Consider the following 17,411-nt stretch of genomic DNA (forward strand, 5'->3'; position numbering starts at 1 on the left):
TGAGGACGATTCGTGTCAGCGTTGCAACTTCAACCTTAATACGTAAAAAACTGCTTTCAATGCTAAGCGACCCTCACATTGCCAAGTGCAGGGTTCACCAGCCGGCGACACCCACCTGGAAGCAGTTTGCGATCTTGCCGACTCGGCGGCCGCGACACTGCTCTTCCATACCCGGCACAATGGCCAGAGTCTGATGAAGAAATCGGCAGGGTTGAAGTTCGCGGGACAAGCGTAGCCACCCTACAAAAGGCCAGACAAGGATCCCATGACGTGAGATACGGGTTGGTTGCGGTTGTCGAGATGGAGCGAGAACATTCGTTGCATTAGATGGCTGGACCGGTTCTGCAGCAGATTATTGCTGCACAAAGATCGCTGCAAAAATGATGTGGCTTCCGAATCTCACCGTCTGTTGTGCATTTCTTTTCATTCCATCAGCTACAAAGCACTCATGGTGTATAAATAATGCAATCAAGCTCTCCTGCATCTCAAACTCCACTCCTGCACGCTTTCGGCGGAACGACTTTGCATAGCCGACAGCTCAACAACCCGGAACACTACAGCAGACGTCCGCCCCACCAGGGAGAGACCGATCTCGTGACGTCATCACCGCCAGTCAAAGCATAACCACAGGAGGCCGCTCTCAAAAAACGTGTCAATAATCACGGGCCCGAAAAAGGAAACGAGACAAACAATCGCAAGGGCCCGTCAGAAAACGGGGCAAAAAACCGCAGCGCCCCGCTAAGGAAACGAGGCAAATAACACACACGGTCCGCCAAGTAGTCAAGACCATTAACCAACGGTCCCTTCTAGAAACAGTCATATTTTTGCCCTATCAACGGAAGATATAACTGCTCACGAACCTCAAGTCCTACGCGCTACTTGCCACATAGCCAATATCCATTTATGGCACAAAAGTATCATTCATTTTGCGTTGAAAAAGATCACTTACTCTCTAAAGAAGTCGTAGGCGCCGTCCACGTCGCCCATGTAGGCTACGCGCCTTCGGCCATCAGCAGAACCCTGTCGAACATGGCGTATACCTGCAAAGAGTGAGCACAATTGTAGTTTACCATCCGGAACGCCAGAAAACGTGTCGAAGTCATTAAAACTCATGACTAGCCCGGCAAAATCTGCCCACTTCCCAACATTAGCGATAATTAAAAAGCGCTTCGAGATATCGCCGCAAAAGTTTCAGTACCTGTCGATTGATGAGTTCAACGCCCTGTGCTAAAATGACTATAATACCATAATAGATCAGGCGTAAATGACGTCAGAGTGACGTCATGTTTGCCAATGTTTTGACAGAAGCGCGTGGCTGAAGACAACTCGACAAGCCGAACGAAAAACCATATTTTACATCTATGAACGAAAAATGTAAGCCAACTAGTCCATCATTCATTTGCATAGTCGCTGTGTTGCTACAGTTTTGCACGTTGAAATACTGGCATGTCAAATAACAAAAGTAGTGATAAAATGTGCACTCAACATTTTCTGGTCTCATACTCGAAATTTTGAACACTCGGAAGGGTGTTATAGATACGGCTTTGAAGGATGCCTGCATTAAATTGCAAGCAACTATCTGTAAAAATGACTGAGTTATGGCTTGAAATGCACCACAGGGCATGCTGCCCTTGCCCACGTGACCAGCCTGCGGCGGCGGGCGGCGGGGCTTCAGGTCTGCCGCAGCGGCGCGGCGGCGGGGCAGCTGAAGCCGTTTATCAGTTTCACACACAAACCAATGACCACGTGACTGGCGACGGGGTTGAAGGGTATCGGGCCGCAATGACGGCAGGACTGGACCCTCGAAAACAAGGAGAAAATCGATCAAACCGCTTATTTGCCACTGAAGTCATCCATTTCAGGTTGGCATTAGACGGCTTATGAACAAGTAACCGCTCTTGCTCACGTGTCCGATACCCATGGTTGCGGCTAAGCTCTTCCACTTCACGTTTAGATGGTTCAAATATCACGAAAATAAATAGACCAAAATATGCAGACAAACCAAGGTTTCAGCTCTCATTTCCACGGCGCGTGACCTTGGCTCTAGGCCTGATACGGCTCGCACCGCATCGAACACCCCCTATGTAAAATGTTTGATCAGAGAGCAGTGATGTCGCACCGTGAGTTACGTTTCCGCGAGACACGCGTTGTTGGAGCGGTGATAAACTCCGAAGTAACAATTTCCTAATTTGACCTTGACCTGTGACCTGAATACATGCATCAACTTAAGTTTGTTGCGTGATGTGAGACCGCAAGCCACGGCACTATCGATTGCGGTCTAAAATTTTGAGTTTCGACCAGTCGTTCTAGAGAGAAGAGGGGGGTCAAATCCCCTCCCCCCCCCCGCCTGTCAACGGTGTGCCGCTGAGGAGCCCGGCGAATGCCGGGTTGAACTGCACGCATTGCGCTTAAACAGACAACGTACTGAATGGTTCCATAGCACAGATATCGTGCCAACACTTTGCCCGACTCTAAACAACAAGGACCATGGCCTACGTGAACATGTTGAGAGCGTGCTCACTGCGGAGGCAGGACAAATTACCCTTCTTAGGCACGCCAGTCCCTCCCGTTCCCAGTTGAGCGCTGGTCAGAGGTCAAAACGCCCTCGTGACTGACCTACGTAAACAGTGATGTTGTTCCCAAGACACTAGACGATGAAGGGCAGAAATTGATTAACGTTCCCACCACAAGCCATGAACCTGCTGATCCAGCATACGTGGCCATGCCGCAGTCAGCGAGCGGCCCTAGACCGTTTGATGAATAGACAGTATGTGTGATTTGGTGTAAACTATCTGGCTCTTGAGGGCCTCGGCCACCCTCTGTTTTGCCAAAAGCCGAACGACTTTGGCCGCTGCCAATAAACCAAACACGTTAGCATATGGATGTCACCTGATGCCAGCTGCTTTAGATAAAGCTGACGCCGTGCCTTTGTCAGCGTACGCAGCAGATACCAGATTAAACAAGAAAACCATAAATTACAAACGAGGACACCGATATCGATAGCGCGGAACCACGCTTGCCTACAACACGGTGGACTACAAATACAGCGGCGACCACCTACATCCACGCTCCCAAAGGAGAGCCTGAATTGGCCCGAATAATCACCTGAATCACCTGCAAGTACGGAGTAACACGCTCCGCTGCAGAGGGTTGAGCGCGATTAAGTGATGGAAGAGGCACACCCTCAAGCGGAGGCTATTTTTACTCATGCAAAGCACAGAGTCAATCCCACGGCTGCATGGCATGGCGAAAGCATACCCTCGCGAAGCTTTCCGTTCAGTTGCAACCGGTACTCTGTGCAAGAATGTCTCACACAAACTAAACCCTCCCCTTCGGGAGTGTTGACAGATTGCTGGTAGTTCGTTGGATACGAATGACAGACAGCACGTTTAGTCTTATAGTTTATTCCATCCGGCACGAACCTCATCCTTATAATCCAACGCAACTCGACAGGTACCAGAATACCCACTTGCGAGCACATGCTATTAAAATCAGTCTCATCCACGCCATGGGTTTTGGTGTTATAAGGCTTGTACACGGGCCTTCATCATGGTTGGAACTTGAATAAGAAGTTAAGTCTAGTTAAGGTTCCACTTTTCCGGATTTCTTTAGTCCGACACCACCACCCAACGTTAATCAAGTTTGTGAGCCGAGTCCTATTCGCCCGAGTGATGCATCAATTCATTTTAGTTGAATACCGAAAGATCGCGAGGCAGACCATGCGCCCGGGCCAGTCGGATGCAGATCCAACCCTGGCAATGTGTAAAAAGCATTGGTGCTATCTAATGGCCTTCCATTCCTGACATTTTTCAACCTTTTTTCCTTAATAGTTTCGTTACGGCTCAGTATTGTGCTGATCAGCAAGCACTCCTCGGATCCCGCACAATCTGCCACACTTTTCAAGCGTTCTTAGCCACGGACAGGACCCACCTAGTTCAGTGTCATTTACGGGTTATGTAGCTTCTACCAGAAAAACAGTGTGTCCTCGGTAAATTTGGCAGTATTCTGTGTTAAATTCATTAGGTTTCTTGTTACCTATTGCTTTCAAATACTTACGTATATGACTGGATCATGGACCTTTTTGGCACGTTATTGCTTAGCGTAGCATTTTCATTACAAACATCTGGAAATGCTCCTGCACATGCCACGTACCCGAAGTTGCGGCGCGACAAGTTCAAAAGAATTTAGGAAAGGTCAGACGGTGTCATCGACCTAAGGCAAACCCTTTCAAAGGAATCAGCACAAGATGCAAGGTAAGCGAATTGCCGCTACCCACTTGAATGCCAGGATGGTAGTGAAAACGGAGGCGACTCTCGTAAGCTAGCACGCGGCCACTCCTGCGTTACGATACCAACAGCCTCTGCTGCTGAGATCGGTATGGCAGCGTAGGTAGGCAGAGCACGACCTGTTTTGCAACTGAAGCTCATTTATGCCGCACGGCCAAAGCCGGCATGCCGTGCACAGGGTATCGCCGTTTAGCTGTCTGACAGCAGGACGTAAACAGTGACGCTGCTCGCAAAAGCAGGAAACAGCCCGCTGGCCCTCACAGCGCAGACGTTGGAGGGCCAACTGTGATTTTCAGACCAACTGCCCACAGAGTCGCAGTTGGTCTGATCAGCAGCCGAACTTGTGCGGCGAGGCCTCACCTCCGAGCTGGGCTGGTGGATGGTGCAGATGACGGTCTTCCCGCGCTCGGCCAGGGCCTTCAGCACGGCCACCACATTTTGGGCCATGAACGAGTCGAGACCCGAGGTGGGCTCATCACAGAAGAGCAGAGGAGGGTCGGTGATGACCTGAAGAGCGCGGTTTGGTCAGAGCGCCGCAGCCTCAGCAGCCAAATAGAGGGAGCTGGCACATGACTGCGTTGCCGGAGAGACGATCCGCATCAGAGTGACGGAACGCTGGCTGCTGGTAGTCAGTGGCACAAAGCCGCGATTTCCAGCAAGACCAGTTCGTCCGAGTGAACAGCGGAGTGGCGATGGTGGGCGCCAGAGACAGCGACACTGCAGGGCAGTGAAAGACAGAGCCAGTGACGTCACTGCAGGGTAGTGGAAGACAGGACTAGTGAGATCCCTGCAGGGCATTACGAGACAGAAGCGATGACATCACTGCAGGACAGCAGGAAACAGAGCCGGCGACGTTGCCCAGCGCAGTGTGCAACAGAGCCAGTGACATGACTGCAGAGCACCCGGAAAACTACATCACTGATTTTCGTCAAGAGCAGTGAACACCGGTGCCGAAATACACTTGCTAGCTTTCAGAGCTTATGATCACTTATGATCACTACCTTGACATGCTGACCACGTGATATACTTCCTCAGATGTGACCGATATCTACGAACGTCCTTGCACCAGTTGCAAAAATAATCTACTTAATTCCATTGCTGCGACGTCCTGGATTTCCTAGAACATTGCATGAGGAAGTTCATGATTGCATAAGCATCGTGTAGGTATGAGCTCGTCACAGTCATGCCCTCACGTAACAACCATTCATGAGTGCACCTGGCTGCTCATTCGCTCCCTCTCCCTCTCTCCCTCTCCCTCTCCCTCTCCCTCTCCCCTCTCCCTCTCCCTCTCCCTCTCCTCCCTCTCCCTCTCTCCCTCTCCCTCTCCCTCTCCCTCTCCCTCTCCCTCTCCCTCTCCCTCTCCCTCTCTCTCTCTCTCTCTCTCTCTCTCTCTCTCTCCCTCTCTCTCTCTCTCTCTCTCTCTCTCTCTCTCTCTCTCTCTCGTCAGCTTTTCATATTTTCACAGCACAGACCAGCTATTCAATCATCTTCAGTTGGGTGCAAAACTTCCTGATGCCAAGCTTCATGTCGCGATCCCACGTGGTCCGAAAGATATTCCGGAAAACCGGAAAAGACCATGGGGTCGAACTGACCCCACCTTACATCCATCTTATTTGGGGGTACCGGAAGTACATGCGTTCACGTGACCGAACATTATTAGGTTAACCCGTAGTTCTCGATTTTATCCACCCCTCCTGGTCACCTGCAATTGAATTGCCAGTGCCCAATACCATCCATCTCTTTCTACACATGCAGACGCGTTAACCACTACACTACCGGCGCCCCCCCCCCCCCCCCACCCGATACCTGCCCGCGTACGCAACGCTCCGCCCCACGTTGCTCCCACCTCACTACGTCCGCTTTTTAGTAGGTATCACTGACCTCGCAGGCGAAGGAGAGTCGCTTCATCTCGCCGCCGGAGATGCCCTTCTGCCCGAGAGACGGGGAGCCGATCACGGTGTCGGCGCACTTAGTCAGGCCCAGCTCCTTGATGACATCCTCCACGCGACGCATGCGCATCTTGTACGAGGTCCTCGTCTCCATCCTTAGCAGCGCCTGAAAGGTCACGCAGGGGTCACCTTTTGCCAACATCGCCACATAACAGGTCATAAACATCGCTCAGGGAATCCGATCTCGGCGGATTTTGACAAGTGAGGTCTCACGGGAAAGCTAATGATCTACAATCAATTTTTAGTTTGGAAACAAATTACAAAAACGTGAGTAGCCTACTTAGATGGGCGGAGTGAGGTTGAGTTAGACCTGAGTTCATGCTTTTTCTAAGTAAATTATGTATGCTAGCTGCGCTTTTTAGCACAATGTTTCGCCCCTCGACATTTTTAGCCAGTGGTAATGCGGGATATGGAAAAAGACCGTGGAGTAACCACAGTTTTACGGAATGATTGAGACGAAGGGTGCATCCGCAGCGACCTGCAAATAGAAGAATTCATGCCGTCGACGTCACACATGAGGTCATACCCCACGATTCTGCTCAGCTTGGTGTTCGCAGCGACCCGGCCGGCAAAAAATAGACATGATGTCACGAAGAATCTTTGTCGGGCGCGCTGAATTTTCAAATCTTCGACTTGACCAGAGTGAGAGAGAAATGACGAAAAAAATCAATAAAAAGAGGTGAATTTGCCAGCCCAGGAAGAGCCACGATATTTAAAAAGGTGTTTCACATGTCAAAAAACATTATTTGCGGTTTCCATTTTTAGAAATACCTGAAGTATCTTTCGCAGCGACAACAAACAAAAATATAAAATATTACACAAAATATTGTGTTATTGTATGCGCAGTTATTACCACAACAATTACGAAGCTGTAAACAGAAAGCGACTCGGTCTACGGACACGTCTGGCAAAGATTCCGCGCGGCGTCACGCAAAATAAAACTTTCTTGATGCGCTGCGAATAGACCCCAAGGGTTCATATAGCGGATGGAATGAGTGTTAAGGCTTTTGTCGTCTTCTGGTGCATTAGCATCCACAACGTATCAGCCAGTCAGTTCTCTGGCCGCCGTCAGATGCTGCTGATTTCCAAGGACTGGCTGGTGTTTGGCCTTCAGCATGTGCATCCACGCCACAACCCGAATTTTATCGGTGACACTGATGATTCGATCCCGGGTCTTCTCGCGAGTCGACAGCTCTAACGCCCAAACTAATTGGAAAACATGCTGTTCCCGAATATCTCATCAAATCCAGTATCACGACGTCATACCACCTCAGCCCTTGTCTTGACGATGGATTGGGAAACCGGTAGAGAAATTAAACTTCTTTCTTTCGACTACGAAATGGCAAAAAAGTGTATTAGCACTTTAGCCTGACGTCCACATGCAAAATAACCTAGTCTAACTAAACCATTATTGATATAGGTTATCAGTGATGTTGATTCATGCCTGGCTCCAGCGAACCAACGTGGACGGAGCCAAAATGCAAAGATGACCGAACTGAAATAAGTTTTCCAAATAACCCCTGCCATGACCTCTGCTAGCCTATGATAAAGGTGATATGTGCGAGCGTTACGATTTTGTAACTTTAGGTGTATACGAACAAACCCCTACTTTTCTGAAGCAGGCATGTCTTTCATTTGCAGATTACCAACAAAGCTTTCGGTTCAATGATAAAGCATTCTGGAGTCCGGCTGACGGACCGGCGGCAACTGCAGCGAGTGACCGCTGATCCCAGCGGTGGCCAGCTCAGCTTCCCTGATGCTGGGTGGGGGGGGGGGGGGGGGGGGGGGCGGGGGCCTGCCGCTTGTCGTCCGATTCCGACGCGCGCCCGCCGCGCCTCGTATGACCCCGGAAGCGCGTCCGCCGCATCCCGCCTGACCCCGGAGGCGCGTCCGCCCCGCCGCGTTTGATCTCGGCGCGCGCCAGCTCACCTGCAGCAGCGTGTCTCGTGCCGGCAAGTAACCAAACCCTGCCTGTCGGCATACGTTCGTTTTGCGCGAACGGGCCGTTGCAGCGGAACGAATATTGTTAGGACACGGGTTTTAGAGCAAAGCGATGGGCATCAATCGGTTGAAAAATGATTTCTCTTCCGAATAAAATGCCCGAACTGTCATTGTATCACTACAGGATTAATGCCACCGGAAAATATTTTTAAGCATGCAGATATTCCTACTTTCAGGTGCAAAACTTGGGTCAAACCGAGATACGCTTAAGTAAACGTCAGTCGCTTTGAGCAGTTTGCTATTGAAATGATACAGACGGTGTTCTGAACTCAGCACTTTGACTGCGTAGGCACAGCTGTTTGCGAACAGGAATCGAAACGCGTGGCATGAAGGGAGGCGATCTAGTTTTTGGAAGCGACATTTTAACTTTGAGTTCGGTTTATGCTCCCCAAAACGGTCTTGTATCTAATATGGTGTGGAATTTAGATTCCTCATTAAGTTCTGTGTCGAACGATATAAATTCTGGCTGGCGGTGGGTTAATTACGGTCAAATGAATGACAACACTCTGTGATGTTTCAGGTGCGTTGTAGCCAGCAGCCGTTTTAGGCAGACATGATTTTAGGATTAAAAAACGCCAAATAAAATTCAAACACATGTATTTTGTGCCCATGACACCTGAATTAGGAAGGCAATCATCACATGGAATTCATCAAATGAAAATAGGAGTGCTGAATTTAGGAATGCCAGTGGGACTGTACAGCAGGATGCAAATATATGCCCCTTTACAGCCCCCTTTTATGCCAGTGGGACTGTAAAGCAGGATGCAAATATACAGGGCTTTCAACGGTGTGACTAGAAAAGGCACGAGTTTTCGAGTGCTATTTGAAAACAAAAGTTGTAAAATGAATGCTTAAACATGCTAAGATGTCATCCTCGTTTTGGTTTACAGCAGTGGCAGCAAGCCAGTTTATGACAGAGATGAGAATAATAACGTCCAGATCTCGATGAACCGAAGGACAGAATAGAGCATGCGCGGTGACTATCGATACTTACAAAGTAACTGGCAAGGGTGTCTGCCCATATACCTGCTACGACCAGGCACCGGGACGAATCCAGGCATCTGTGCATGATAGGCCGATTTCAACGTCAAGATAAGGACATGAACCCGAGGCCGGTGCTTGTGGTTTTGTGTTTTTGAAAAGTGAGGCGGAATTCGAAACCCGTCGCTTCGATCCTTGTCCACACGGAGGTGGAGGTGAAGTCAGCTGCTTTGATCTTTTTATGTCTTTATTTTTGAACTTCAAAAAGTTGCCTTGTTTATCAGAATGTAAACAACGTCGAAGACTTATGTTTTCCAGCCATCATCAGATGTTGATCCTGAGAATGTTCGGCTGTTTTTGACTTTCACCCATGTGCGCGTTGAAGCCTCGATAATTTGCGTGACGTAATGGGCTGATGGAACACACCAGACTTTTCAGAGAAAAAGAAAACTCGAAAACGCAGTGCATGAAACCACTTCACCAAGCCAAAGCTCCAAAGGACTTTAAAATTGAATACAGCCAAAGCATGAGTCATAACTAAAAATTTGTTAGACGCCGACGAACGCCTTAACCCAACTGCTTAGTGGCACGCATCGGAAGCCAAAACAGAAGACGAAGCCATCCGTAGAAAGTGGATCAGTGCCGGAGCTGAACCAGAAGCCATTAGAGGTAAATTGTGGCTTCGCGAAGCCTAAGTGGAAGCCGGTGTCGTTCCCAAGCCTGGTCGCGAGTCGGCATAGATACAGTTTGCGGCAGGCGTCAGATGACACTCCACGAGCAAGAGACCCTCAAATCCGCTCACGCACTCCACATTCAAACTCGTCAAGTATGTCGCAATCGCCCACAAGAAATGACAGATTAGTCAGCGGTGGACGAGGCCGCCAGCATGAAGCGGGAGTAGCAGCCACCGCGACAGCACGCGAGACGCGGCGTCGCATGCAACTTTCCAGTCCAAGTCAAACGTGAAATAGTGCGATCTGGTTCGCTGATGTTTTGCTCGTCCTGCTGCAGATGCTATTCAGATTTAGGGATAATAAGACTACCGCGGTGATTTTGCACCTCGCTTGTATTGCGTTGGATCAAATGCTGTACAACACCTTATAAAAATACGCCGTTGCGGGACCAGCTTCTAGCTCACGGACTTCAGGCCCAGCAAAGAAAATCTCCAAAGAGGCGGTGCAGCCTGCTGCCATGACAAAGCGAGACAGGCAGAAGACGTGTCAGGATGACATCACCGAACTTTTATCTGAAAAAACTTTCAGTGACATCGGGGTGTGGGCAAGGTTTGATAGTGGGGGCCACAAATTTAAATTTGTCAGTGAAAAAGCCTTTTATGGCGGCGCAAGGCGCTCACAACCTTCCCGCGTAACGTATAGCGACATCGCATGTTTTAGATCTACTCATCGACTCGCGTGAACCTTGATTCTGTACGCGTCAAATTTATTCACTTTTTTAAAGATTTGATCCGAACCCTTTGAATGGATGGATTTCAGGGATCAGAGCTCACGCTAAGCAGTGCTTGTTGTGTGAGCCCTGACCCCTACCATCCGATCGCGCAATTCCATGTCAACGGCAGAATTTTGTGGCGAAAGCTTAACGTGCCGCAACGCTCGGCACGGTCCGTCCTGCCCTCTGACGTCAACTGATCCTTTAGCGCGACCGCTGCCACCGGCCGCAGGCCATACCTGTCAAGGGCAAATAGCGAGCGCCCTAAAGCGACTCGAACCCACCCCGCCACGGGTGGGTGGATCGGAAGGCAGGCGCTCTAACCAACTGAGCTACCGGGACGGACACATGTGTATCACATTCCAATGAATGCGCCCCCCCCCCCCCCCCCCCTCCGAATGCGCTTATCAACAGCATGTGCAGATCAGAAATCCTCGACGAAGAGATGGCGGCAGGCATGGAGCCCATGTTTACAGGGCAGCGTCAGGACCTGCCACGACGAAGCTGAAGAAACCCTACCCAAGATTGTCCACAAAGCGCCACGTGCGGGATGTGAGGCTCGGTCCTGCGGTTTACTCGTCAGGATTAAGATGTGCGCATCGCTGACTCTGTCGTAAGTAAATCGAACTTACATAGCGCGATATCACTAACTGTCGTAGGTATATCAAACCTGCACAGTGCGACATTGTCACATGGCCGCCCGACAGCAAAGCCACCGCCCTTAAAATCGTACTAATCGTAGACGCATTGTAGGGTAGCTTTCCAAAGCACTCTATGACGAGTTTTTTTCTCACTAATCCAGAGTGATTCATGACAGAAGATAATAAGGAACCAAATATGATTCAGTAGTAGGCCCGGTAACTGCTTCAGTTGCTATATATATACATATATATATATATATATATATATATATATATATATATATATATATACCAAAAGGCAACTCGGAGTCAAAGTCGTAATATTTTTTATTGAGAACGATGGTAGCTCCGGCTTGGCCGATCTCTGACCAGGGCAGGGTAGCGAAGCCCGACTGTGAAAACTCTGCTGGTCGGGGCTAACGCCGGAGGAATGCCAAAAATCACCACTGTGCCATGCCGCCTCTGGTGGACATCAAACTCGACAGCCTCTTGATGTGACCGCTAAATCTCTCCTTCGTGGTCTATGAACTCGGAGCCTGTAAACGTTGTCTGGCGTTCTTTCTGAGCTACATTACCTTTTTCAGCTTTATTTAATTTAAGGTTATTTTATATTAAAACAATAATAAGGTTCTTTAATAAGAATTAGACCTCACTTGCCGGCACTCGAGGTGCAAACCACATACGATTCTAAACAACCTTGCAAGATAAACGTTGTGCCTGTCTGCAACCAAGAGTCCGCCGCGAGTCGGACCCCTCTAGCGACGAGCGTCGTGCAGGGCGCGCCGGCAAAAGAGGTGGCTGGCCCGCCGGCTAGCGGGTGAAAATCGCCTGTACGGCATCGGGCAGGCGGCCGGGCTGGTCAACACGAAGCCATGGGATACACAGGGTTTGTTAGCACTGGTGAGGATCCTTTAGACGAATTGGAGAGATGCGGGTCGTGATCAAACTTACACATTCGTGCGCACGCGAGCGGGCGGCGATCCCGCGTTGCAGATGCCTGCCTGTCGCCGGCTGCCAGCGCTCCACATCTGCTTCCCGCAGTCACTTGTGTGAAGCTTTCACTCCAACAAAGTGTGCACTGAGGGTGTCGTTCGTGCAGGGGTTTGTCTGTGCGTCGGGGGAAACCTGACACACGGGGTTTGATTCCCCGCAGTGCCCGCCCTTCCTGCCAGGGTGATAGGTAAGCGACGCCACATTGCCTCAGCAGCTGAGAGTGTCGTGTCGCCCGAATGACTGCAGGCGTTTCCCGAGTTATTAATGGAGCCATTGGCCGTCATGAGAACATTTTTCTGCACCTTAATATTCCAACAACGTGTCTAGTGTAAGCACCTGGAATCAAATAAAAATGTTCGAATCAATTAAAAGCAAATAAATAATATCTACAACAGCACTGATGTTTTGACACCATGGAGTGAGCTCCCCTAGTTTGATTTGTCCGTCCAAGTGTACCCATGTGTTCACTCTCCGGGCTTTCGACAAGGCTTTACCTATAAGTGGAAGCACTAACGAGCAATATTTGTGAAGCATGGCCTGTGTCGTGTGTGAGTATTAACAGTGGAAGTAATTTTGCATAGAACTATTACAAAATAATATTGCATGCAAGTAAAGACCCATCACGTTTTTACATACGTTTTTCTGCAGACCTCATGACGGGCGACACTTTTTAAGGCATAAGTTTTGTTGTGTAGTACTCATGTAACTCTTACTTTTTCAGCAGAAGTAACATCGTGTGGAAGCAAAAACTGCATGTTTACAAACTTAAGTCTCTGCCGCAAAAAGAATAACGTGTTTATGTTTTTGCAGCATGCGTTTCATCGTGTAGCACTTATAGTGCTGTTACTGTCAGCACACAAGTGCTGTTGCTTATAGCTAAAGTCGGCAGACATTTTTTTTTGCAACAAGAGTAATGTCGCGTAAACCTAATGCCGTAGCATTCCTTTCGGTAAGAGTTTTTTGCTATAGCAACCAGCAGGAGTTTTTGCCGTAGCACCAATGTCGTGACACTTTACCGGAAGCTGGTGTCACAAAAAGCGATCAAATACAACATGGCAAAGAACCTGCCGTGACTACAGATAGACGTTTGAACGCTTGAATTTGCATCGGTGAGTTAACTGACGCGGCAGCCCCGCTACAAGCGGCACTTCAGTCTCATCCAGCTCACCAATGTCCACCGATGCCACTGACCTGGAATTTGAGATGTTCGCGGACTGTGAGCGTGCCGATCATGAGGTCATCCTGCTGAACGTAGGCGCCGATCTTCTTGATAGAGCCCAGGTCGGTCGTCTCGCCGTTAATGGTGCGGCCTCCGGTGACCTTGAGACCCTTGAGGTTGCGGTAGGTGAGCACGTTGAGCAGGGTTGTCTTGCCGGCCCCGGACGCACCCATGATAGCCAGGAACTCTCCCGGATGAACGACGCCCTTGACTGAGAAGTATGAGAAAAAATGCGTCGCGCGCTGCCGAGTATCGCACGAACACCACTGGCAACGGGCGGTGGAGGGGAGGAGGCTGAGGAGAGGGGCCGTGGTTAACAGATCTTATTAAGGAGACGTTATGCTATTAACAGGGCCCGTTTCACGCCCATGTCGTGCCCCTTACACCGAAGGCTGCTGATTGCAATTTTCCGAACGGTTTGCTGCCACGGATGCAGCGTGTCAGGTAGTCGGCCGTCATTGATGTATGACATCGCTGCTAGAGATGCGTGTTATTGCCTTCAAGCCTAGTTTTCTTTCTCAGTGACGGCGGCTAAACTAAGCATCATCGTATAGACGGCGAAATTAAATGAATATGAAGCTGATCAAGATGCTAAACTGGCAGGGCCAAGACACTTGTCCCTGAAAACATCACTCAACAGCATCAATGGCCGACTCGACATTCATCTCACCATCCTTGAGAATGTGTTTCGGTTGCTGGTCCCCGCCGTCCTTTCTGATCCAGTTCAGGCGCCGTTTGCTGGCCTTGGTGAACACGTTTATCTGGTCCCAGGCGTACGTGGCTTGTCTCAGCTCGGGTCGCACCGTCACGGCCGTGGTACCCTGGGGGCACGCCACAGCGCGTGGTCAGGTCACCGGACGCGTGCAAGACCACTCGTCCACGCAACGCGAAGTCCCGCTTGTTTACGACACAGCGGCCCTTGCGTTGGTCAAGCAATCCTAGTTTAGAGTATCCTATGTAAGGAAAAGACTGCTCCAGGCCACAAAATTTCTCTATGTAGTGAACTTGCCCGTCAGTCATTTTTTATTGCGTCATGGAACGCTTGCATGGCAGCACTTACATGTAGTTCATCTATCTCCCGAGGGATGAGCCTTGGCGGTGACGGATGTGTACTGAACTAAAATCGTGATGTGTTCGTGTTTCGGCCCCTTCTCGCATTCACATATCCAGTTATTGCGCTTTTTTAAACTATCTGATTTCAAGTCTTACTTTCGTATTAGCTAGGAAGCATGCATGACTTAATGCATTATGTAGTCCTAAACGTAATTCGTGTTAGAATCTTACATAGGTTGCATATCGCTGACTGAAAGCCATCTAAAGGTTGTCATGCCTGGGAATTGTGTTCACGAACGCCGGATATGAACGACTGGACGATTATATTTGTATTGACCGTGAACGTCTCTTGGCCAGTGGAAGAGAACGATTTGAATGACGTTATAGCGACATGCATATCTGGGTGACGGTAAAATAGTCTGTTCGAAATAATCTCCACATCTTCGCGGGAGTGTAGCTCAGAAACTACAGAATTCTGTTATCCTAAAAAGAGCAGGGATATGAACAGCACCAATTCATCGTTAAGCCGTCTATTTCAGTCAAAAAACCCATGCAAATGAGGAGGACATCATTAAAAAATATTCACAAAAATTGGAAGTCCTTAAGGGCAATGATTTTGAAATGGCCTATAGTAAACAAGTTGTAAGTGTTGATGATTGCTGACCGCCCTTTGAACAAGCGATACGCCTCAGATATTTGTGAGATCGATAGCCCAGTGATATCTATAGATAAAATAAACTCAACATTTCACGCCTGCACAATAGTGACCTCTGGTGTTTTCATACTCCGTCCAGTCAATCATATTCCGTTTGAGTCGACACCTATTGCACATGTAATACAAGAGTTTCTGTGGCCGTGTTGGCAAGTGAGCGAGGCTGGGGTAATGAATGGCTCACGGTCTCTCGTTCATTTCATGAGTAATTTTTATTGATCACGAGGTAGGTATTGATCATCGTTTGCGTGTGAAACACCAAGTTAATTCCATACCTCACCCTCACAATAACAGTCCATTACGATGGGCTACTGTTTTTTTTTTTTGTTTGTTTTTTTTTGTCTCTTTGGTCAATGACCCATCCAACTGCCGTTCAATGAAATCAGGCAAACCTTTGAAAGCTTGGTTTCTTATTTTTGAGTTTTTCCGAAATGTCCTGCCTAAGGTTGTTAAAACTGCATAAACTGCTTTACTGGTGTCACGTCTGCTATACGTGTTCTTGTTACTGACGCTGTTAAGGTAAAAGTGAAAATAGGTCCGCACCTTTTCAGATTTACAATATTACACAAACATAACCATGGCTTTAGTGATAAAAAGCATACGCTGGCGTATTCTTTGTTCAATTCCGAGTACAATGGTGTCTATTTTGATGGGTTTTGAGCATAGATATATCAATATATAGTTCCGTAAATGAAACAAAGCTCGCCTGCCGCGTGCGTTCCGCGGCATCATCCGTTGCCGCCAGCCGCCCGCGCCGGCCGTAGATCACCGTGCAGAGTTACCCCCCCCCCCAAAAAAAAAACCGCTGTTGCTCCGAAACGAGTGAAGCTAGGACCACGTTTTTGGTGTGAAAACATGCGCAATAGATGCCCTTATGCTGCTGGAACTTTGGACGTGATTGCACAACGTGCCGAAGATGTATCCTCAAAAAAACAAAATTGTGAAGGCGGGTGATGCACCCCCAACCTGTCAGGGTGAGGGTTGAGACGGGATGTCCAGAGGCCATGATGTTGTCATCAAGACATAAGCATGCTTAGAGCATGTTGAAAGTCACGTGAATGTCGAGCACAAAAAAACCCAGAAAAACAGATGACGTAAAGTGTTCATTCAAAGATCCACAGAACCACAGTGGCATACCGTGTAATTCACTGCAGGGCCTTGAGATGACAACTCTACACTATTGTCATCTGTGCTAGGTTCTGACATTTGAAACGCGTCGTTCCTTTCGCCCCGGTTCATCGTGCTTTTTATTGTTCGACCTTCCTCAGTACCAGTCTCGTCTTGAAGGACCTGAATCAATGAATATTGTCAGCACATGCCAGCCAATCGCAGAAGCATGTGGTCCAAACCACACACATGCCGGGAACCCCGAAAAATTTCCCAGGATCCGACCACACGGTCCCATTAACACTGAATCTTATGGGATCCTGGATCTACCCGTGGAATCCTGTCACACATCTGGTCTTGAGGCGCCCGGGTGCAGGAGGAAGTGCCTGTGCTCACGTCATGGTCACAGAAACTACCGCATCGAGCTACGCTTGGAGGGGATCTCGGAACATTTGAAAGTGGTATGCATTTTCATGCATCTTATATTGGGCATATAGCGATGTATGAAATGAAATACTTTGAGTACCGTCCTCCATAAAAGTGTCCAATTACCTCGCTTTGAAACAGGCCCGTTGTAACTGACAGTCCGCTGCTGCAAACATAGCCCAGAAATGGTATACATTTAAGAAAAAGCTGCAACAAAAAAGCATCGATTCAGCGCAGCTTATTACATTTTCGTTCGGAGTTACCCAGTTGCTGTCGGTTGACCGCAAGTGACAAGATGATGCGCGCTTTTTGAGTAGGCCCTGCCGAACCAGTAAACACGATCCGCTGCCTTCGCGGACCTTTCGGGGAATGACTGACGGGGTTCCGAGTGACATGATTATGGAGGCGCTCCATATAGGCTAGCGCCGGACAGAAGACGGGACGGGCGATGATGTCACGGCGTCCCCACAGCGCGCATGACAAATAGCGCGGCGCCCCCGTGCAAGGTTAAACCCCTGCACACCGCGACGTCCGCTTATGTAACGCCCTGCGTCGGCCCCAGGTAACCTCGAGTGCCCGTTACGTAACATTGGCCTG

At 49.1% G+C, this 17,411-nt stretch overlaps 1 protein-coding gene across 1 annotated transcript in view; it reads right to left on the bottom strand.

Moving 5' to 3' along the window:
• The window catches only part of w (eye pigment precursor family transporter white), a 93,849-nt gene that overhangs the window by 63,869 nt on the left and 12,569 nt on the right, over window positions 1-17,411 (bottom strand). The window contains exons 2-5 of the mRNA XM_037233250.1: window positions 14,187-14,337; window positions 13,489-13,727; window positions 6,168-6,341; window positions 4,647-4,793 (exon numbers count right to left, since the gene is read on the bottom strand). Coding sequence (XP_037089145.1) covers window positions 4,647-4,793; window positions 6,168-6,341; window positions 13,489-13,727; window positions 14,187-14,337 — 711 coding nt within the window. The remainder of the gene's footprint in view (window positions 1-4,646; window positions 4,794-6,167; window positions 6,342-13,488; window positions 13,728-14,186; window positions 14,338-17,411) is intronic.

Source organism: Pollicipes pollicipes, unplaced genomic scaffold, assembly GCF_011947565.3.
Source record: "Pollicipes pollicipes isolate AB1234 unplaced genomic scaffold, Ppol_2.1 Scaffold_7231;HRSCAF=8579_pilon_pilon_pilon, whole genome shotgun sequence".
Lineage (NCBI taxonomy): Eukaryota > Metazoa > Arthropoda > Thecostraca > Pollicipedomorpha > Pollicipedidae > Pollicipes > Pollicipes pollicipes.